This window comes from Microcebus murinus, chromosome 2 (genome assembly GCF_040939455.1).
Source record: "Microcebus murinus isolate Inina chromosome 2, M.murinus_Inina_mat1.0, whole genome shotgun sequence".
Lineage (NCBI taxonomy): Eukaryota > Metazoa > Chordata > Mammalia > Primates > Cheirogaleidae > Microcebus > Microcebus murinus.
The window spans coordinates 106,728,771-106,750,102 of NC_134105.1; the positions used below are offsets into that span (position 1 = coordinate 106,728,771).

Genomic DNA, 21,332 nt, shown 5'->3' on the forward strand with positions numbered 1-21,332 from the left:
ATTGTACACATGAATCTTTAGGGCTTATACTTAAGAGTAGAAAAGCTTGACCTCAGGATTCGAGCATCTCCAAAATAAGTCTATAACACCAAACTGTTTTCTAAAGTGACTCAACAAATATACACTCTTACCACAAGTTCTTAGTCATTAGAATTCTTCTTGCTTCACAGTTTCATCAACATTTATCAATCCAACCTTTTAATTTTAACTATTCAAGTGGGTATATGGTGGTGCCTCATTTTTCTTTATTTCAGACTATGAAGGGTAGTACAAATGTTTAGGTTACATATATTGCTTTTGCTCCATCCAAGTCAGAGCTTTAAGCATGCCCATCCCCAGACAGTACACACCACACGCCTTAAGTGTGAATATACCCACCTCCTTCTCCCCCCTCCCGCCTGTCCTTCATCTGATGAATGTTACTACAATATATGCACATAAGTGTTGATCAATTAATACCAATCTGATGGTGAGTACATGTGGTTCTTGTTTTCCCATTCTTGAAATACTTCAATTAGCAGAATGGGCTCCAGCTCCATCCAGGATGATCCAAGAGGTGCTAGATCACCATTGTTTTTTGTGGCTGAGTAGAACTCCATGGTATACATATACCACATTTCATTAATCCACTCATGAATTGATGGGCACTTGAGTTGTTTCCACAACTTTGCAATTGTGAATTGTGCTGCTATAAACATTCATGTGAGGTATCTTTTTTGTAGAGTGTCATTTGATCTTTTGGGTAGATGCCCAGGAGTGGAATTGCTGGATCAAATAGTAGATCTACTTGTATGGCTTTAAGGTATCTCCATATTACTTTTCATAGAGGTTGTACTAGTTTGCAGTCCCACCAGCAATGTATGAGTGTTTCTATCTCTCTGCATCCATGCCAGCATTTATTGTTTTGGGATTTTTTGATAAAAGCCATTCTCGCTGGAGTTAAGTGGTATATGATTATGGTGTTGATTGGAATTTTCCTGATGATTAGAGATATTGAGCATATTTTCCTATGTTTCTTGGCCATTATTCTGTCTTTGTTTGAAAAGTTTTGGTTCCTGTCTTTTATCCCCTTTTTAATGGGGCTGTTTGACTTTTTCTTCCTGATTTTCCTGAGTTCTAAGTAGATTCTAGTTATCAGCCCTTTATCAGATGTGTAGCATGTGTATATTTTCTCCCATTCTGTAGGTTGTCTATTTGCTCTCATAAGAGTTTCCTTGACTGTGCAGAAGCTTTTTAATTTGATCAAGTCCCATTTATTTATTTTAGTAGTTGCTGTGATTGTGTTTGGGGTCTTCTTCATAAATTATTTCCCTAGGCCAATGTCTATAAGAGTTTTTCCAACATTTTCTTCTAGAATTCTTATATTTTCATGCCTTAGGTTTAAGTATTTATTTTTCTTTTTATGGGAGACAATCTTGCTCTGTCTCTCGCACTAGAGTGTAGTGGCATCATCATAGTTTACTGCAACTTCAAATTCCAGGGTTCAAGCAATCCTCCAGCCTCAGCCTTCCAAGTAGCTGGGACTATACACGCGCATGCCAACATGCCCGGCTAATTTTTGTGTTTTTTGTAGAGAGAGGGTCTTATTCTTACTCAGGCTTACCTTAAATTCCTAAGCTCAAGTGATGCTTCCACCACAGTCTCCCAGAGTGCTAGGATTACAGGCATGAGCCAGCCATCATTGAGGTCATTTTTATGCTTACTAATGAGATCAAGTGCCTTTTTAATATTCATTGAAAATTTGGATATTATCTTTTATAAAGGTTATATTTACATCTCTTGGACATTTTTGCTGTCGTCTTTTTATTTGTTTATTTTTTGAGGGTAGAGATTATTTATAGTCATGCACTGCATCATGATGTTTTGGTCAATGACAGCCCACATGTACAATGAAGGTCCCATAAGATTATAATAGTATATTTTTACTGTACCCTATTATTAGATATGCTTAAATACACAGATGCTTGCCACTGAATTACAGTTGCTTGCAGTATTCAGTATAGCAACATGCCATACAGTTTTGTGGCCTAGGAGCAATAGGATATCAGGGATCCTCAAACTACGACCCACCAGCCACATGCGCCCCTCCCCCACCAGAACATTTATCCAGCCCGCGGGGTATTTTTGCCACCAATGCCTGTCCTGCTTAGCAGCTGACTCCTCCCAGGCCCACAGTGCGCATGTGTGGAATGTGCGCCACACTCCCTAACGGCCCTCCTAGGGTCTGAGGGACAGTGAACCGGCCACCTGTTTAAAAAGTTTGAGGACCCTTGGACTATACTATACAGCCTGAGAGTGTAGTAGGTTTGTGTGAGTACACTCTACAATGTTTGCACAAAGACAAAATCACCTAATGACATGTGGTTCAGAATGTATCCTCATTGTTACGTAATGCATGACTGTATATATACCAGATGAGAGAGCCTTTTGCCAGTTATGTATTGCAGATTTTTTTCTTCCTTTTTAAATTTTTAAAAAATATTTGTAGTATAAAACAAAACATAAAACCAGAAAATTATTTAAACAAATACACAGCTTAGTGAATCTTTTGTGAGAAAAACTCTAATAATCACTACCTAGATAAAGAAAAAGAACTTCGCCATCCAGAAGTTGCTCCTTGTGCTTTTCCCCCAACCCAATCACAGACCCCTCCTTCCAAAAGTCATTAGTCATTACTATCCTAAATTTTACACTAATCACTTTCTTAAATATCATTATAGTTTTATTATTTGACTCTCCTATCCACTCCCGAAATGGTAACTTTTTGATGAATAAAATTTCTTAATTTTGACTTAATCTTTTTTATTTTTAGCTAAGTTTTTTCAGTACAATCTTCAACAATACTTCTTTCCCCTCGTTGATGAAGACAACGTATTTCACTCTCTAAAAGTTTTATTGTTTTGCTTCTCAAATTTAGTTTTTGATACCTAAGAAATCTTAGATTTTGTTTTTCCCATAGGGATATCCTATTTTCTAGCACCAGCTATTGAAAGTCTATCATTTTCTCACTGCTCTACAATGTAAAGCGAATGCCCATATGTGCATAAGTCTTTGGTTATTTTCAACTTTCATCTAATTCCTTATCTTTAGCTTATCAATGGATCCACGTGTTAAACGAATTGCAGGTTAATTCATCTAAATTATGGTTCAAGTATTTGAATCTAGACATCATATATATCCTCTGCACCTACCATGAGTAGGAAAATTGTTAATATTTATTTTCAAGACTTAAGCTTCCCTAGATTGAATAACAAATTGCCATACATGAAATCAAAGTAAAAGAAACACTCTTGCCACTGAAGCAATGACTACAGATTGCAGATAGCAGAGATTAGCTTCCATCTGCACAGGTATCGCAAACATATCCCCAAGGAAGGAAAGAGAGTCATGGGCAGGGCTAAACTTAATCAGGTGATGTGCACAATAACGTTTACCTATTATTTCCTCTATCTTCATAATAGTTCCATAAATAATAGGGTTGAAATTACTGTAATGCCTTTTAATATAAATTTTATATACACCAAATCTCAGTATAAATTTTATATCTTTCATGAGAAGTCACAGAGTTGACTAACAGCAGAGCTGAAAAAAAGATTCAGGAGATTCCCTAGGCTTGCATGTCTGCATTTTCATTAAGACCATTCACTATTCTTCTGTGACAAAAACTCCGCAGTGTTTCTTATTTCATTTCTGGTGATATAAAGAATTGATGCTGTGGTTCATCTGGTTTTGTCCTTTACACATTGTACACCATGCCAAAATTATTTCAAAGCAGTTTTCTTTGTCAAATCTCTCAATATCATGGCAAAGTTTAACATTTGCAACATTTGCTTTGAATGTCTTCACCTTAGAGAAAATGGGGACACATTTCTCAAATACACAGTTCCCTCAGTCATAGAAGATGTAGGCTGTAATGTTTTCTTTACTCTTATGAAGAAATGTTGAAGGATATGCTGTATACTCAGAAGTTAGCACATGGCAGTCAATGGAAGGCCACAGTTGTGAACAGGGTGTTATGGCATGAGCACTTAAAAATGTGTGTGTGTGTGTGTGTGTGTGTGTATGTGTGTGCGTGTATCCACATATGCACTAATAGACACTTGTTAGTTTTTGCAGGGTATATCTCTTATCAGAAATGGTTTATCTACTGGGAGTGCAACCAGTGTTTGGCAATCTTGCCTAGAAAAATTCTTCAACTTTTATTCCTTTAGCTATTTAAAACATCTCTTAGTGCAGCAGTTTTATATCCTGGTTTTTGTTTGTTTGTTTGTTTTCCTTTCATTCTCTTTCTTTTCCCACTTCATAAAGGGTACAGGACACTCAGAAGTTGATTGGCAGAATCCACATATCTGCAGGACATTCTTCCTCTAATACTGGAAAGTAGAAGTCTTGGGCCACTTCTTTAACAAGCTAAGTAAATGCCTGTGATGGCTTATGTCTTAGTCTCAGTCAACCTTGCTCCCCGCATATCCCAATCTCTGAATAAAGGCAAATGGTATAGGCTTATCCAGAAGTCACAGGATAAATGCCCCATTGAATTCTGGGGAAAATGAGCAGTGCTTCAAACCAGTAGCAATGGTGTGAGATTATTTTTTCAGGGCCAGTGTCTTTCCCATCATCTTTCTAAAAGCATTCTTCATGTCATTGTTCCTGAGGCTGAATATGACTGGGCTGAGCAAAGGGGTGATGACAGTGTAAGGGACTGCTATGAGTGTGTCATCTCCCCCTGAGGCTTCTGGCTTCAAATAAACAATAGATGCGAAACCAAAGTGGATGATGACCACTGTGAGGTGGGAGGTGCAGGTGGAGAATGCCTTCTGCTTGCCCTTGGCCGAAGGGATCCTGAGGACAGTGGAGAGAATGAAAACATAAGTCAGGATAATGAGCAGAAAGGTACCCAGCAAGCCTGACACTGAGATCACTGTCACAATGAACTCTATGAGGTCGCTGTCTGTACAGGACAGCCTGACAACTGCCCGCATATGGCAGAAGAAGTGTTTGATGAGGTTGGGGCTGCAGAAAGAGCCCCTGAATATCAGTGCAGTCTCTATCAGAGAGATGAAGAAGCCTCCAACCCAGGCAGAAGCCACAAGTTGTCCACACACAATGTTGGTCATAACCAGTGGGTATCTTAGAGGGTTAAAGATGGCCAGGAAGCGGTCATATCCCATCAAAGTGAGGATGATACAGTTTGTGCCACCAAGTCCCAGGAAGAAACACATCTGTAAGCCACAACCCACGACTGAAATGCTTCTGTTCTTAGCCAGCAGATCTTCCAGCATCTTAGGGATGATAGCCAACGTGTAGCAGGTCTCGGAGAAAGAGAGTGCACTAAGGAAGAGGTACATAGGCGTGTGGAGAGACCTGTCCACCCAGGTTAGACCCATGATGGTGAGATTACCTGCAAGGGTGAGAAGGTAGAGGCAAAAGAAGACCACAAAGAGGAATGTCTGTACATTTGGGTATATAGAAAAGCCAACAAGAATGAATTCCTTCAAGATAGTCTGGTTGATCTTCATTGTTTGCATGTCTGAAATGTAAAAGAAACAACAAATAAACATCCAACTCTGCGTTATTCTCTGATGTCATCAAGTGAAAACTGTGATGTAAATAAGACAATTCATCAGATTTACAACTAACAACTGCTTTTTCATTATTTTAGCTAAACCACGTGTATGTGGTTAATACATCTTCCTTCTTTTCCATTTATTCATTCATCTCTTCCTTTGTTCAGCACTTCTTTATTAATGACTTATGTTACTAGAAGGTTTGCTCTGGCCTAATGTTTAAAGGATTTTATTATATTCGCTGATATTATGATACAGGAGAAAATACTCCAGTTGATGTTCACATGAAGGAGATTCAATGTATCAGGTGAACCGGATTTGTATGAGCCTCTGAACATCGTAAAAACTTCTAAGTCACTAATGAACAGAGTCAGGGCCCAACACAGCAGCTTCCACATTGTATATGGTTCCCATATATTTCCCAAGTGAATACTGAGAATTCATTTACTAGTAATTTTATTAAAAACTTGGTCATGGCTTACAATTTTTAGAGAATCCCAAAGCCACTATCCCTTCTTGGAGAAGCCCTTATGTCTTAAAATATCCAAGGAAAATAAAGAATATGCTTCCCTCCCTATGCCCTCAGAAGAACTAAGGAAGAGAGATAGGATACCTAGAAATCTCAGGATTAATAGCGATTAATTACAATATGTGGATGGTCTTAACAAACAGACTCTTTATGCAAAAAGGTGGCAGCTGAGATTTTGTCCATTAGGGAATGCCAAGCTCAACACCCTCCCAAATTTTTTGTTTTGTCATTGTATGAACTTGTTAATAATTCTATATCTGACTTAATCTTATCCTTCTCTGAATTCTAGAACATGTTGCTTGTCCTTATATTTAACACATTTATCACCCTTGCATTATTTTGAACTACTGTTTTTCTTGTCTCATATGACAAGATATTTAATAACTAGCATTCATTAACTCTATGTTTTTCCAAATTCTTTCAAAGGTTTATTGATTTTACTCTGCATAACACATATATGAAGTGCATAGGACAGCTGTGAAATGTGTAGGGCTGATTATTTTTCTTATTTTAGAAATAAAAATGTTGTATCTAGGAAGTGATATATGTATAACTAGAAGCAAACTATTGTAAGTTGAACTGTGTATTTTTTCCATTTATTTTCCTTTCCTTGAGGAAATATGCTATGAGTCATACATTTCTGCATTTTTCAGGGTGATAATACAGAGCATTTTAAGAAGGTAATAATTCCCTATAAATGTTGGATTCATGAGTTAGTCACCAAAAAGTTGCTTAATCTATAAACAAGGGCTACATTACTGAATTCAGCATTGGACAGCGTTGATTTTTGAGCATGGGGATTAACAGACTTTTCACTCTAATTCGGTTTATCTCAGGCTAAGCTCAAACATTCTCTTGGCAGGATCTAGCTTGTCACTGATAGTCAAAAGAAGCAGTAGGAAAATGGTCTAAATTATAAATAGTTCCAGAAATAACCCATGACCCTATAGACTCTACCTTATAGGGTTTATTTTTTCTTTTTTGAAACTTTTTAATTGTTTATAAAAACACGAAGATAATTGCAATAATCAGACATGTTTAAATCAGGGAGTATTCACACACAACTCACCTGTGTAAACAGTGCCCAGCTCCCATATAAAGAAATAATATATTATCAGCAACTCAGAATCTCCCCATTTCATGCTCCCTTTTGTTGCAACCCTCAATTATTTGTCCTCTTAGACCTAACAAGACCCTATTCTCTTATAGTCATACATGGATCTTGTGACCTAGTCTTTTCCTTGTCTTCTATCAAGTCTTTCTCCATTCCAGTTTCCCTTTCTCTCACTGTATCTACCCTTCTTATCTGTGAGCATTCACCTACCAATGAGAAGGCTAGGGTACTTTTTTGTCCTCTAGCCTAAGTGTATATTATGAGCGACAGTATCTATGGAAACCTTAGGCTTCCTCCAGAGGCCTTTTTGTGTACACCTTTTTAGTACCCAAATTTAGTATCAATATATTTGGCTTCTAAATCCACTTGTAGATTATTACCCTACTTTCCCATATGATAAGCTTCCTGCAGCATTCTGGACTTTGTTCAGAAGACATCCTTTCCCTCTCAGAAATACCAGGTCCCAGTAGATTCCTTTTGCTTAACCCTAAGCCATTGTGGAAAATTTCTCCCATCAGTAGAGCAGTTCACACACCAAAATTCTTAAGCTCTCTTAAGTCTTTGCAATAATTTTATAAGAAAACAATTATATGGATTCTAGGACTAAAATATTAAATAAATGTATCAAGGAAAAATTAAAATACATTGGCAAAACAAGAAGCTGTCTTAGTACCTTGTGTCCCTGGTATACAACCCAAGCTCTCTTTAACGTACTACCTGAGGAACAGTCTGATTTCACAAAATATGTCATAGCCCTTCAAACACAGCCTGGGGGGCAGGGGAGTTGTTTGCAAAGGCATCATTAAATTCATAAGCTTTTTGAAAATGCAAAAAATAACCTATACAAAAAATAACCTATACCCTATATTTTAAGACGGGGTTTTCTTTATCTATCCTTAACTGTGTGCTAAATATTTATTTGGTGAATCACCAGCAATAGAGTAAGCATGTCAGAATCTCCCTCTACAGTCTTACATATTCTGTGTGTGTCTGTGTGTGTGTGTGTGTGTGTGTGTGTGTGTGTGTGTGTGTGGTGGGAATACTATGTCCCACTCTACGCTCACCTATCTTTAAAGTTGTCCCTTATTATGCTTGTGTCAAATTTAACTTGGGATATGGATTCACTGATGAAGGAAATACACACACTTTCCAATGTGAAATAAAGGATGATTTGGAGAAAATATATAATTGTATCCCAAGGACCCTTCCTTTTTGCAGTGACAATTATGAAGAGAAAGTCAAACCATCTAGAATTGTTTCCTACCTTGTGTATTTTACCAGGATCCAAAGCCAATACACTGTCACAGTTGTAATATATTCTTCCAAAGACAGTCTTCACGTTGTTGTTGGAAGCATACTTTGTTCACCTCTCAAAAGAAGCAGAGGTTCACCAAGTATGAAAATCACAAGCCTAAGAGTGTGGGTTTCTTACTTTTATCACTACTAGCTTAGTGATGTTGGGAAAATTGCTGCATCTTCTGAATTTGAGTCTCCCCAGCTGGGAAGTGAGGTGGAAAGTCCCGAGTCTGTGCAAGCTTCAGCTTTCTGTGGTTCTAGAACTTTGTGACGTGAGTTGTAAGGCTAGGCCACATGTGCTGTCATCAGCCCTCACCACTACTAAATCACGGTGATTTACAGACTTCCTTCCTAATAGTTTAAATATATCATCTGATTATTATCAGAGCCAGAGATTCCTCAGCTCTAGAGGTTTGGTTCTGCTTAGGAGACCCCAAGGGAATTCCTCTCATCCTTCATCAGCAGGAGCAGAGAACTTTCTCACCCAACTTTGTAATTTGCTCTCATTAGTTACAAGGCTTAGTGTCACGTGTGACTTGTAAAACTCTTCTGGGAATCTCTGGGGCTTTAAAACTTTCAGAGTTCATATCCTGACCATCAACAAGTCTTTCTACTACTTTATAAGTTTTGTTGGGCAGGGAAAGTGAATCAAATTTGCAGCCCTAGTGGTCATTCAATTTCACTCTTCCACTGACAAAGCTGCTGTCCTTGACCAAACCCTAGTCAGGCTCCTCTAAGCCCTCTTCTCAATTAGACCTTGTACTCGGGCTTCAGTGTCCATCTCTGTCAGGCCTGCCTCACCCTGCTGTAGCAAGAATCTTGCTCAGTCAGTTTACCCTTGGCGTCTGACTACTATTTATTTCTGACCAAATTCCTCAGTCCCCACCTTCCTGCAGGTTGTATATGGCCTGCCTTCACCAAGAATCCTGTTAGATCAGTTTAGCAGTAATTCTTCCCTATCCTGGATGCCTCCTCTTAACCATTTTCCATTCACTGACCCCACTTCTTGTTCTTTGGCTATAAATCCCCACTTTTACATGCTTTATTCAAGGTGGACTTCAGTATTAAATGACGTCTATTTTCCTCTATTGCAATAGTTCTTGAATAAATTCAGTTTTGCTATTTTAAACTACTGTATGAATGTGGACTTTTTTGGTACCACTCACCTGAAACACACTCACTCTTTCCCTCTAATCGCTGACTCCTTCCCTGCATATTTAAGAAGAATCTATGGTGTGTTAATGCTACTCTAAGCATTGCAAGTGAACTCAGAAAAATATAAGGATTGGTATCTTATCACAAGGACTTTACACCTCTGTGGAGGACAGAAGATAGTGCCCATAAAAGTGAATTGTACTATAGCAACCAGAGGACTAAAACAATAATCTGGCAAGAACAGATGAATACAACTGGATCCAGGTGGTAAGAAAAGTGCTATGGAGGAGAAGTGTCAGAGGGAAGCTGCAGAGAAAAGTGAATATATTTCATTTTGTCCTGGCAGAAGTGTTGGAAAGGAGTTCTGCAAATAAGCATGGTTGAAATTCCAGCTGCTGGTATTTGCTGGTATTCCAGTGCTGGAAGTCCAGCACTTCCAATGATGCAATGACTACATAAAATTGATTAAATGAACATATTTCAAAAGTATCAAATATATATTATGACAATCAGATTTTTAAAATACTTAAAGAATACATATGGATGAGGAAAAAGCACTCGAAATATACTTAGCATCTTCATTCATTAAAAAATATAAATTAAAATATACTGTGATTCTACTACACAGCTATTCAAATAGTTGAAATTTTAAAAAAGGTTGAACATATTACTGTTGGTGAGGATTTGAAAGAACTGTAACTCATACACTGCTATTGAAGATACATAAATTATAAAATAGCTTGGAATTTTGGAAAATAGTTCGTTGATACTTTGAAAAGTTTGATCTATTCAGGTTCCAGGACAAGATGGTTTATATTCACTTTTCTCTGCAGTTTCTCTCCAGATACAATCATAAAATGATTCTGAAAGGAGAAGGTGGACTGACCACGGACCTCAGGACTTGAGGAACAATAGCACAGTGAGCTCTCTAGGATTGATTTTTAGCTCTCATATATTCTATACTGGGATGTAGAGAGCCCTGCAGTTTACAACCTTGAACTGGCAACAGGCATAGGCTACAACAAAGGAAGGGAAATAAAGGCAAAATCTGTTCTTTCTGGTCAAAGGAACAAGAAAAAGGAAGCCCAGTGGGGGTTTGATGGGAAGATCCATCTTCAGTGGCAGTAGTAATTCTCATCTGTCTGCAGCTGCAATACCAGCAAAGCTGGGATCCTAACTCAATCCCTAGCTCACATCAGCCATTTAGGCCTTGTCTGCCCACAGTAGCACTGCTGGCAGAGCCTAGGAGGCAGTGCATTCTCTACCTTGCACAAGCTGGCAGCAACTGCAGGATGATCATTGCCAGAAAAAAACCCATGAAGGTCAACTCATCTCTTGGCCCAGTGCTCATAGATGATAGGCTCCTTTGCCCCAGAGGCTATGTCAACAAAGCCAGGAATGGTTTCCAGGACTTACACACTAAACGTAAAAAGAGGCCTCTTACTAAAATGAGAGATTTAAACAGGATCAAGAGTCTTCTAACATAATATTCAAAATGTCCAAGATACCACTGAAAATCACTTGTGATACCAAGAACCAAGAAAATCTCAACCTAAATGAGGAAAAACAATCAACTGATGCCAAGACCAAGTGAACGAGATAGTAGAAGTATCTGGAAATGATTTTGAAGTAGCTACCATAAAATTTATTCAGTAAGCAATTATAAATCTCCTTGAAACATGAAAACTTTCTGCAAAAGAATTGGAAAAACAAAATGTAAATTACCAAAATGAAAAATACAATAATCGATGGCTCAAGTTATTTCAGATCTGCTTGGCAAATGCCCTCAGTATTGGGAGCTGCCATATATTTCTTTATATGTGGATATATATATATATATATATATATCATATATTATACATATTGACATATTAGCATACTTCTGTTAGCTCATTTAAAAAATGTAATCAATAGATTTTAAATGCAACATTAATTTGCTATTTTATATCATTGATTAAAAAGATATATCTTAGTTTTGTTTTTGAACTTTATATATATGTTTATGCTTATGTGTTTGGTTGATCATCTTACACTTCTCTGCAACAAAAATATTTATCGATTACTTGCAAAAATATTTTACTATATTTTATATAAAAGAGCATTTTATTAAATGTGAAAAGTAAAATTTTAATACAAAATTATCACTGAATGAAAATAATGCTTTAAAATTACCTCATAAACCCCATGATTAATATTTATTCTTGCTAAAATAAAACACTTCAGGGTCATTTTTATTATATAATATTTTATTTTTATAGATAGAAATACTGGAAACTCTATTCACAGAAATACAATAAAAGGCATTGAGGGAGCTTTTATTTATTTGTTTTTAATAGGAATGCTATTTAATTCTTTAAATTTCTTCCAAGTCATATACCATTAATAGCTTAATGGTATATCACTAAGTGACTTTTAATAATTTTTAAAGGATACTTTTATCAATTCCTTTCTTTACCTTCTCAAAAATGACAGGGCATCTATTTGACTTGCAAAAAATATTGTCTATCATTAGCATTTAATTTTTTCAGTTTCTGAAAAAGTTCATCATAACAAGTTTTCCATTTATTAAAAATTATAATTAAGTATGATTGTTCAGCCATTATAAACACTTTGCTTAACTTAATATTCAGAACTTTGGGGAAAATGAAAATACTATTGATTTCAATCACCTTGGTCATTATTTTTTTTGTTAAAATATTTTTAGGTTATAACATGCTTTAGCTTTCTATATATCTCTCCCTCAATTCAGGTAAGTTTGGAAAGGTTGGAGGTACAGACTTCACTCATTCAATATAGGAAACTCTCTGTGATAAAACCTGACAGCAATGTGACTTCTGCTTCCAGGTAGATGGTCTAGAAGTATTTTTTCCCTATTGCTTCCACTTAGTACATCTAAAAACTCTGGACATTATATATATGAAACATATATATGAAACATATATATACAAAATCTATGAAAGGTAGAGTAAAATGACAGTGCCAGGGACATTGCAACCCAAAGAAAGTTGTAGTGGTGAGTTTCCTGAGTTTTCCTGTGGCCACATATATCCCAGTCTTGGAGTTGATGAAGACACCAATGGACACAGATTAAAAAAAACCAAAAAGTCCTAACATAAACCTGCTTTTTAGAAGACCAGGAGGAAAGGGGCAGCTGGACAGCCTATTAAGACAGAAAACTTTTAAAGAATAAGCATTCAACTACATCCAAACACCATAGAAAATGCTGTAACCCCATGCCAATGCCACAAAAGGCCAAGTGGGGAGATTAGACGTTCACGCTCACAGGGCTATAATGGTGTGCCTCAATGTCCTTGCTGGGTTGATGTCATCAGAGGCTGGGTAGAGAGCTAGGATCTCTGCAGGCTGATAATGAGCTCTCCTCTTGACCCCCTCCCTGATGTGTCTGTGAAGACCACTTGGGAAACTGGGATTTCCACTCTCACTTAGAAGGAATGATCCCCTCCCTCTCCCCACACTAGGAAGGTGCCAGAGGACTCCTAGTGGAGAGTCAGGACTTTCACCACTTCCCAGAGGGAATGATAGATCTTCAGCAGTGTCAGTGGAGGCAGTTGGAGCTGCAAGGAAGCACCATTCCAGGATGGCCAGAGCGGTGTGCGCAGAAAAATAGTGGGGAGCTGGAAATTCCATCCAGCATAGCAGTAAAGAGGATTCTTTCCCATGCCAGGTATCAACGGAAGCTGAATGGGGAACCTGGACTTCTATTATAGCAATCTGGTAGTAAAAAGTTGGCACTCCCACTTTTCCCTGCTGGAGTGGTGTTAGAAGAAGCCAGATGAAATAAAAAGTTTAAATGAGATCTAGTGTCATAATGTAACCCACAAATTCACAAATTTGTAACCCCACTTGGCCTTTTGTGGCATTGGCATGGAGTTACAGCATTTTCTAGGCTGTTTGGCTGTAGTAGAGTGCTTATTCTTTAAAAATTTTCTGTCTTAATAGGCTGCCCGGCTGCCCCTTGTTCTCCTGGTCTTCTAAAAAGCAGGTTTTTGTTAGGCCTTTTTTTTTTTTTTTTTTTTTTTTATCTATGTCCATTGGCGTCTTCATCAGCTCCAAGACTGGGATATATGTGGCACCAAGAAAACTCAGGGAACTCACCACTACATCTTTCTTCGAGTCGCAAAGTCCCTGGCACTGTCATTTTACTCTATTTTTCATAGATTTCATATATATATATATATAATGTCCAGGGTTTTTGGATGAACTAAGTGGAAGCAACCCACATTTGTAACCCACAAATTTCAATGACCTCTATATTTTTTATAATCCTCTCCCTTAACTAATTGACCTTTTGAGTTGTTTCCCAGAAATGGTGGATTTTCTACAAGACAAAGGAGGTGAGATTCCAAAGTTTCCTAAGGCAGCCTTCCTGACCAAGTATCACTCTCAGTAAGCTACACCATGGGCTAGACCCTTGTTAATTTCCATTGTTAATTTCAACAAGACCAGCCAAAATGCTTGGAGCCCTTTGTTTATTTCCCCTCTTTGAAAAGTCTGGACCCTGCCTTTTTGGGGCAGACAGATTTGAGAATGCTTTTCCTGTTTTCCCCTCAAAACCTCTTTGGTATTAAAATTTCCTTTCTTCCTTGGCAATCCCACTTGTCTCAGAAATTGGTTTTCTGTTCTGTTTTATCATACATATATATTCTTTCTTAGGATGGGAAAGTTCCTTTCTGTTCTTAGATTGTTAAATGTTTTTATCATGAACAGATGTTGGATTTTTTCAAACACATTTTCAGTATCTACTGAGATGATTGTATTGTTTTTATCTTTTATTCTATTGGTGTGGTATATTACATTCATTGATTTTGGAATGTTAAACCAACCTTACATTCTTGGGATAAATCCTCATTGTTAATTGTGTGTAATTCTTTTCATATGTTTCTATATTCAGTTTGTTAGCATTTTATGAAGGATTTTTGCATCCATGTTTATAACAGATATTGGCTTGTAGTGTTCTTTTCTTGTGATGTCTCTTTCTTTAGTTTTGGGAACTGTTCTCTCCTTATCAATTTTTTGAAGTCTTTCTAAGGAATTGGCATTAATTCTTTTCTTATTTGAGGGATTTCAGTTGGTCTTGGCCTTTTCCTTATAGGTTGTTTTTTGACTACTAATGTAATCCCTTTACTTGTAATACATCTATTCATATTGGCTGTTTCTTCTTGAATTGGTTTTGGTAGTTTGTGTCATTCTAGGAATTTTTCCATTTCATCTAAGTTATCTAATTTATGAGCATGCAATCCCATAAATCTGTGCAAACCTTAATTCATGTTACATCATAATTGCCTAGCTTGTCCACCAGTAGAATGTGAATTTCTTGAAAGCTGGAGCTATATTTTGCATGTTTTTGTTTTCTCCATGGCTAATGGAGTGTCTTGAATAGAATGGATTCTTCGTAAACATAGAAGAGACAAATGGACACTGTTTACAACAGACACTTTACGTTTAGGTGAAGAACAAAAGCCATTCATATCCTATTTTATTTCTTCATTAATCAGAAATTGGTTCAGAAACAAAGTCCTTGAATTGTAACATATATCTTAGATAATTGAAGAAAGACATGATATAAGAGAAGAAAATGAACTTTACATGTATGTTGAAGTATCTAGTTACAGTTTATTCACTTTTATTATTGAATGCTGATACATATATGAATATGCCATATTTCTATTATTCTACTGTTGGTGAAGATTTGATTAATTTTTCAGTCTTGCCATTTTACAAATATTGCTTCTTTGAACAATCTATATATGTATTATGGTATACATGTACACACAATTCTTTAAGGTTTATACCTAAGAGTAGAAAAGCTTGACTTCAGGATATGAGTATCTCCAAAATAAGTCCAAAATAAGTCCAGTGTTTGTTTTCTAAAGTGACTGAACAAATATACACTCTTACCAGGAGCATTAGAGTTCTTCTTGCTTCACAGTGTCATCAACACTTATCAATCCAACCTTTTAATTTTAACTATTCAAGTGGGTATGTGGTGGTACCTCATTCTTTTATTTCAGAATATTAAGGGAGTACAAATGTTTAGGTTACATATATTGCCTTTGCGCCACACAACTCAGAGCTACAAGTGTGTCCAGTCCCCAGACAGTGTGCACTGCACCTTTTAGGTGTGAATATACCCACATCCTCCTCCCCACTCCCACCTACCCTTCACCCAATGAATGTTACTACCATATGTGAATGTAAGTGTTGATCAATTAGTACCAATTTGATGGTGAGTACATGTGGTACTTGTTTTTCTACTCTTGTGATACTTCACTTAGTAGAATGGGCTCCAGCTCTATCCAGGATAGTACAAGAGGTGCTAGTTCACCATTGTTTTTTGTGGGTGGTAAGTACACCAGGGTATACATACACCACATTTTATTAATCCATTCATGTACTGATGGGCACTTGGGTTGCTACAACTTTGCAATTGTGAATTGTGCTGCTAAAAACATTTGAGTACAGAAGTCTTTTTTATAGAATGTATTTTTTTCCTTTAAGTAGATGCCCAGTAATGGAATTGCTGGATCAAATGGTATTTCTACTTTTAGCTCTTTGAGGTATCTCCATATTACTTTCCACAAAGGTTGAGTAGTTTGCAGTCCAACCAGCAGCATATGCATGTTCCTATCTCTCTACATCCACACCAACATTTGTTGTTTTGGGACTTTTTAATAAAAGTCATTCTCATTGGAGTTAAATGGTATCAAATTGTGGTTTTGATTTGCATTTCCCTGATGAGTAGAGATGTTGAGCATTTTTTCATGTTTGTTAAGCATTAGTCTGTATTCTTTCGAAAAGTTTCTGTTCATGTCCTTTGCCCACTTTTTAATTTGGGTTGTTTGACTTTTTCTTGTTGATTTTCCTGAGTTCTATATAGATTCTAGTTATCAGCCCTGTATCAGATGTGTATCATGTGTATATTTTCTCCCATTCTGCAGGTCGTCTATTTGTTCTCCTGATAGTTTCCTTGGGTGTGCAGAAGCTTTTTAATGTGATCAGGTCCCATTTATTTATTTTTGTTGCTGTGATTGTCTTTGGATCTTTTTTTTTTCATAAATTCTTTGCCTAGGTTGATATCTATAAGAGCTTCTCCAACGTTTTCTTCTAGACTTCCTACAGTTTCTTGCCTTAAGCTTAAGGTTTTTTGTTTGCTTGTTTGTTTCTTTTATGGGAAACAATCTTACTCTGTCTCCCAGACTAGAGTGCAGTGGCATCATCATAGCTTACTGCAATCTCAAATTCCAGGGTTCAACAAATCCTCCTGCCTCAGCCTCCCAAGTAACTGGGACTACAGGCACATGCCACCAGCCCAGCTAATTTTTGTATTTTTTTGTAGAGACAGGGCCTTACTCTTGCTCAGGCTGGTCTCAAAACTCCTGAACTCAAGTGATTCTCCCATGTAGGCCTCCCAGAGTGCTAGGCTTACAGGCATGAGACAGCCACTGTTGAGGTTCATTTTTATGCTTACTAATGAGATTAGGCACTTTTTGCTATTTATTGAATATTTGAATATTATCTTTTATAAAGATTCTATTCACATCACTTGAACATTTTTACTATTGTCTTTTTGTTTGCTTATTTCTTTGAGGGTAGGGATTATTTATAGTCATGACCTGCATGATGATGTTTGGATCAATGGCAGCCCACATAAATAATGGTGGTCCCATAAGATTATAATACTATATTTTTACTGTACTTTTTCTATGATTAGATATTCTTAGATACACAAATGCTTGCCACTGAATTACAGTTGTTGTAGTATTCAGTACAGTAATGTGCCATACAGGTTTGTGGCCTGGAAGCAATAGGCTATACCATACAGCTTGAGTGTGTAGTAGATTTGTGTGAGTACAGTATGATATTTGCACGAAATCACCTAATGACACATTTTTCTGAATGTATCCTCATTGTTAAGTGACACATGACTGTATATAATAGATGAGAGAGCCTTTTGTCAATTATGTATTGCAGATTTTTCTTCCTCCTTAAATTTTTAAAAAAATATTTATATTATAAAATAAAACATACAACCAGAAAATCATTTAAACAATTACACAGCTTAGTGAATCTTTCGTAAGACAAACTCTTGTGATCACTACCTAGATCAAGAAAAAGGACTTTGCCATCCAGAAGTTGCTCAATGTGCTTTTTCCCCAAACCAGTCACAGACCTTTCCTTCCAAAAGTCATTAGTCATTACTACCCTAAACTTTACACTAATCACTTTATTAAATATCTTTATAGTTTTATTATTTAGCTTTCCTATCCACTTCCTAAATGGTACCTTTTTGATGAATAAAATTTCTCAATTTCGACTTAATCTTTTCTATTTTTAGTTAGGTGTTTTTTCTGTACAATTTCAAAAATACTTTCCCCAATCTGGAGAAGACAACTTATTTCACTCTCTAAAATTTTTATTGTTTTGCTTCTCAAATTTAGTTTTTGATACCCAGAAATCTCATATTTTGTTTTTCCCATATTATCCTATTATTCTGCAACCAGCTATTGAAAGTCTATCATTTTCTCACTGCTCTCAATGCTATGTTTGTCATAAAGCAAATGTTAATATGTGCATAAGTCTTTGTGTAATGTCAGCTATAATCTAGATATTTATTTCTAGCTTACCAATGGATCCACCTGTTAAACAAAAGCAGGTTAATTCATCTAAATTCTGATTCAAGAATTTGAATCTAGACATCATGTATGTCCTCTGCATCCACCATAAGGAAGAAAATTGTTAATATTTATTTCCAAGACTTATAGCTTCCCTAGATTGAATAACAAATTGCCAGGAATGAAATCAAGGTAAAAGAAACACTCTTGCTACTGAAGCAATGACTACAGATTGCAGATACCAGAGATTAGATTCCATCTGCACAGGTATCGCAAACATATTCTCAAGGAAGGAAAGAGGGTCATGGGCAGGGCTAAACTTAATCAGGTGATGTGCACAGTAATGTTTATATATTAATTCCGTTATCTTCTTAACAGTTCCATAAATAATAGGGTCAATATTACTGCAATACTTTTTAATACAAATTTTATACACACCAAATCTCAGTATAAATTTTATATCTTTCATGAGAAGTCACAGAGTTGACTAACACCAGAATTGAAAAAAGGATTCAGGAAATTCCCTTGGCTTGCATGCCTGCATTTTCATTAAGACCACTCACTGTTCTTCTATGACATAAACTCCACAGTGTTTCTTATTTTATTTTTGGTGATATAAAAAATTGATGCTGTGTTCATCTGGTTTTCTCCTTTATACATTGTACACCATGCCAAAACAGTTTTCTTTGTCAAATCTCTTAATATCATGGCATAGTTGAACATTTGCTTTTGAATGTCTTCACCTTAGAGAAAATGGGGGCACATTTCTCACATCCATGGTTTCCTCTGTCATAGAAGATGTAGGCTGTAATGTTTACTCTTGAGAAGAAATATTGCAAGATACCCTATATACTCAGAAATTAGCATTTGGCAGTCACTGAAAGACCACAGTCATGAACAGGGTGTTATTAATGACTATGGCATGAGCACTTAAAAATGTGTGTGTGTGTGTGTGTGTGTGTGTGTGTATCCACATATGCACTAATAGACACTTGTTAGTTTTTGCAGGGTATATCTCTTATGAGAAATGGTCTATCTACTGGGAGTGCAACCAGTGTTTCATAATCATGCCTAAAATATTCCTCAACTTTTATTCCTTTAGCTATTTAAAACATCTCTTAGTGCAGCAGTTATATATGCTGAGTTTTTTTCCCTTTCTTCATTTCACTCCCTTTCCTTTCTCACTTCATCAACGGTATAGAACACTCAGAAGTTAACTGACAAAATCCACATATCTGCAGGACATTCTTCCTCTGATACTGGAAAGTAGAAGCTTTGGACAACTTCTTTAACAAGCTAAGTAAATGCCTGTGATGGCTCATGTCCTAGTCTCAGTCCCTTGCTCCCCGCATATCCCAATCTCTGAATAAAGGCAAATGGTATAGGCTCTTCCAGAGGTCACAGGATAAATGGCCCACGGAATTCTGGGGACAATGACCCATGCTTCAACCCAGTAGCAATAGTGCAAGATTATTTTTTCAAGGCCAGTGTCTTTCCCATCATCTTTCTAAAAGCATTCTTCATGTCCTTATTCCTGAGGCTGAATGTGACGGGGCTGAGTAAAGGGGTGATGATAGTGTAAGGGACTGCTATGAGTGTGTCATCTCCCCCTGAGGCTTCTGGCTTCAAATAAACAATAGATGCGAAACCAAAGTGGATGATGACCACTGTGAGGTGGGAGGTGCAGGTGGAGAATGCCTTCTGCTTGCCCTCGGCCGAAGGGATCCTGAGAACAGTGGAAAGAATGAAAACATAAGTCAGGATAATGAGGAGAAAGGTACCCAGCAAGCCCGACACTGGGATCATTCTCACAATGAACTCTATGAGGTCGCTGTCTATACAGGACAGCCTGACAACTGCCCGCATATGGCAGAAGAAGTGTTTGATGAGGTTGGGGCTGCAGAAAGAGCCCCTGAATATCAGTGCAATCTCTATCAGAGAGATGAAGAAGCCTCCAGCCCAGGCAGAAGCCACAAGTTGTCCACACACAATGTTGGTCATAACCAGTGGGTATCTTAGAGGGTTAAAGATGGCCAGGAAGCGGTCATATCCCATCAAAGTGAGGATGATACAGTTTGTGCCACCAAGTCCCAGGAAGAAACACATCTGTAAGCCACAACCCACGACTGAAATGCTTCTGTTCTTAGCCAGCAGATCTTCTAGCATCTTAGGGATGATAGCCAACGTGTAGCAGGTCTCGGAGAAAGAGAGTGCACTAAGGAAGAGGTACATAGGCGTGTGGAGAGACCTGTCCACCCAGGTTAGACCCATGATGGTGAGATTACCTGCAAGGGTGAGAAGGTAGAGGCAAAAGAAGACCACAAAGAGGAATGTCTGTACATTTGGGTACATAGAGAAGCCAACGAGAATGAATTCCTTCAGGATAGTCTGGTTGATCTTCATTGTTTGCATGTCTGAAATGTAAAAGAAACAACAAATAAACATCCAACTCTGTGTTATTCTCTGATGTCATCAAGTGAAAATTGTGATGTAAATAAGACAATTCATCAGAGTTACAACTAACAACTGCTTTTTCATTATTTTAGCTAAATCGTGTATGTAGTTGATACGTCTTCCTCCTTTTGCATTTATTCATTCATCTCTTCCTTTGTTCAGCACTTCTTTATTAATCACTTATGTGACAAGAAGGTTTGCTCTGGCCTAATGTTTAAAGGATTTTATTATATTTGCTGATAATATGATAAAAGAGAAAATGTTCCAGTTGATGTTCAGATGAAGGAGATTCAGATGTATCAGGTGAGCCAGATCTGGATGAGCCTCTGAACATCATAAAAGCTTCTAAGTCACTAATGAACAGAGTCAGGGCCCAACACAGCAGCTTCCACATTGTATATGGTTTCCAAATATTTCCCAAGTAAATACTGAGAATTCCTTTACTAGTAATTTTATTAAAAACTTGGACATGTCTTACAATTTAGAGAATCCCAAAGTCATTATCCCTTCTTGGAGAAACCATTTATGTCCTAAAATATCAAAGGAAAATAAAGAAAATGCTCCCTTCCCTATAACCTGAGACG

The 21,332-nt window shown here is 37.1% G+C and overlaps 2 protein-coding genes across 2 annotated transcripts; both read right to left on the bottom strand.

The window, feature by feature from the left end:
• Positions 1-4,280: 4,280 nt before the first annotated feature.
• On the bottom strand, positions 4,281-5,560 carry OR10X1 (olfactory receptor family 10 subfamily X member 1). Its single transcript, XM_012748698.3, has one exon. It carries the CDS (start codon positions 5,526-5,528, stop codon positions 4,587-4,589), a length of 942 nt encoding a protein of 313 aa, XP_012604152.2. The 5' UTR covers positions 5,529-5,560; the 3' UTR covers positions 4,281-4,586.
• A 14,204-nt stretch (positions 5,561-19,764) lies between these two features.
• LOC105862427 (olfactory receptor 10X1-like) lies at positions 19,765-20,697 on the bottom strand. Its single transcript, XM_012748697.2, has one exon. It carries the CDS (start codon positions 20,695-20,697, stop codon positions 19,765-19,767), a length of 933 nt encoding a protein of 310 aa, XP_012604151.2.
• Positions 20,698-21,332: the final 635 nt, after the last annotated feature.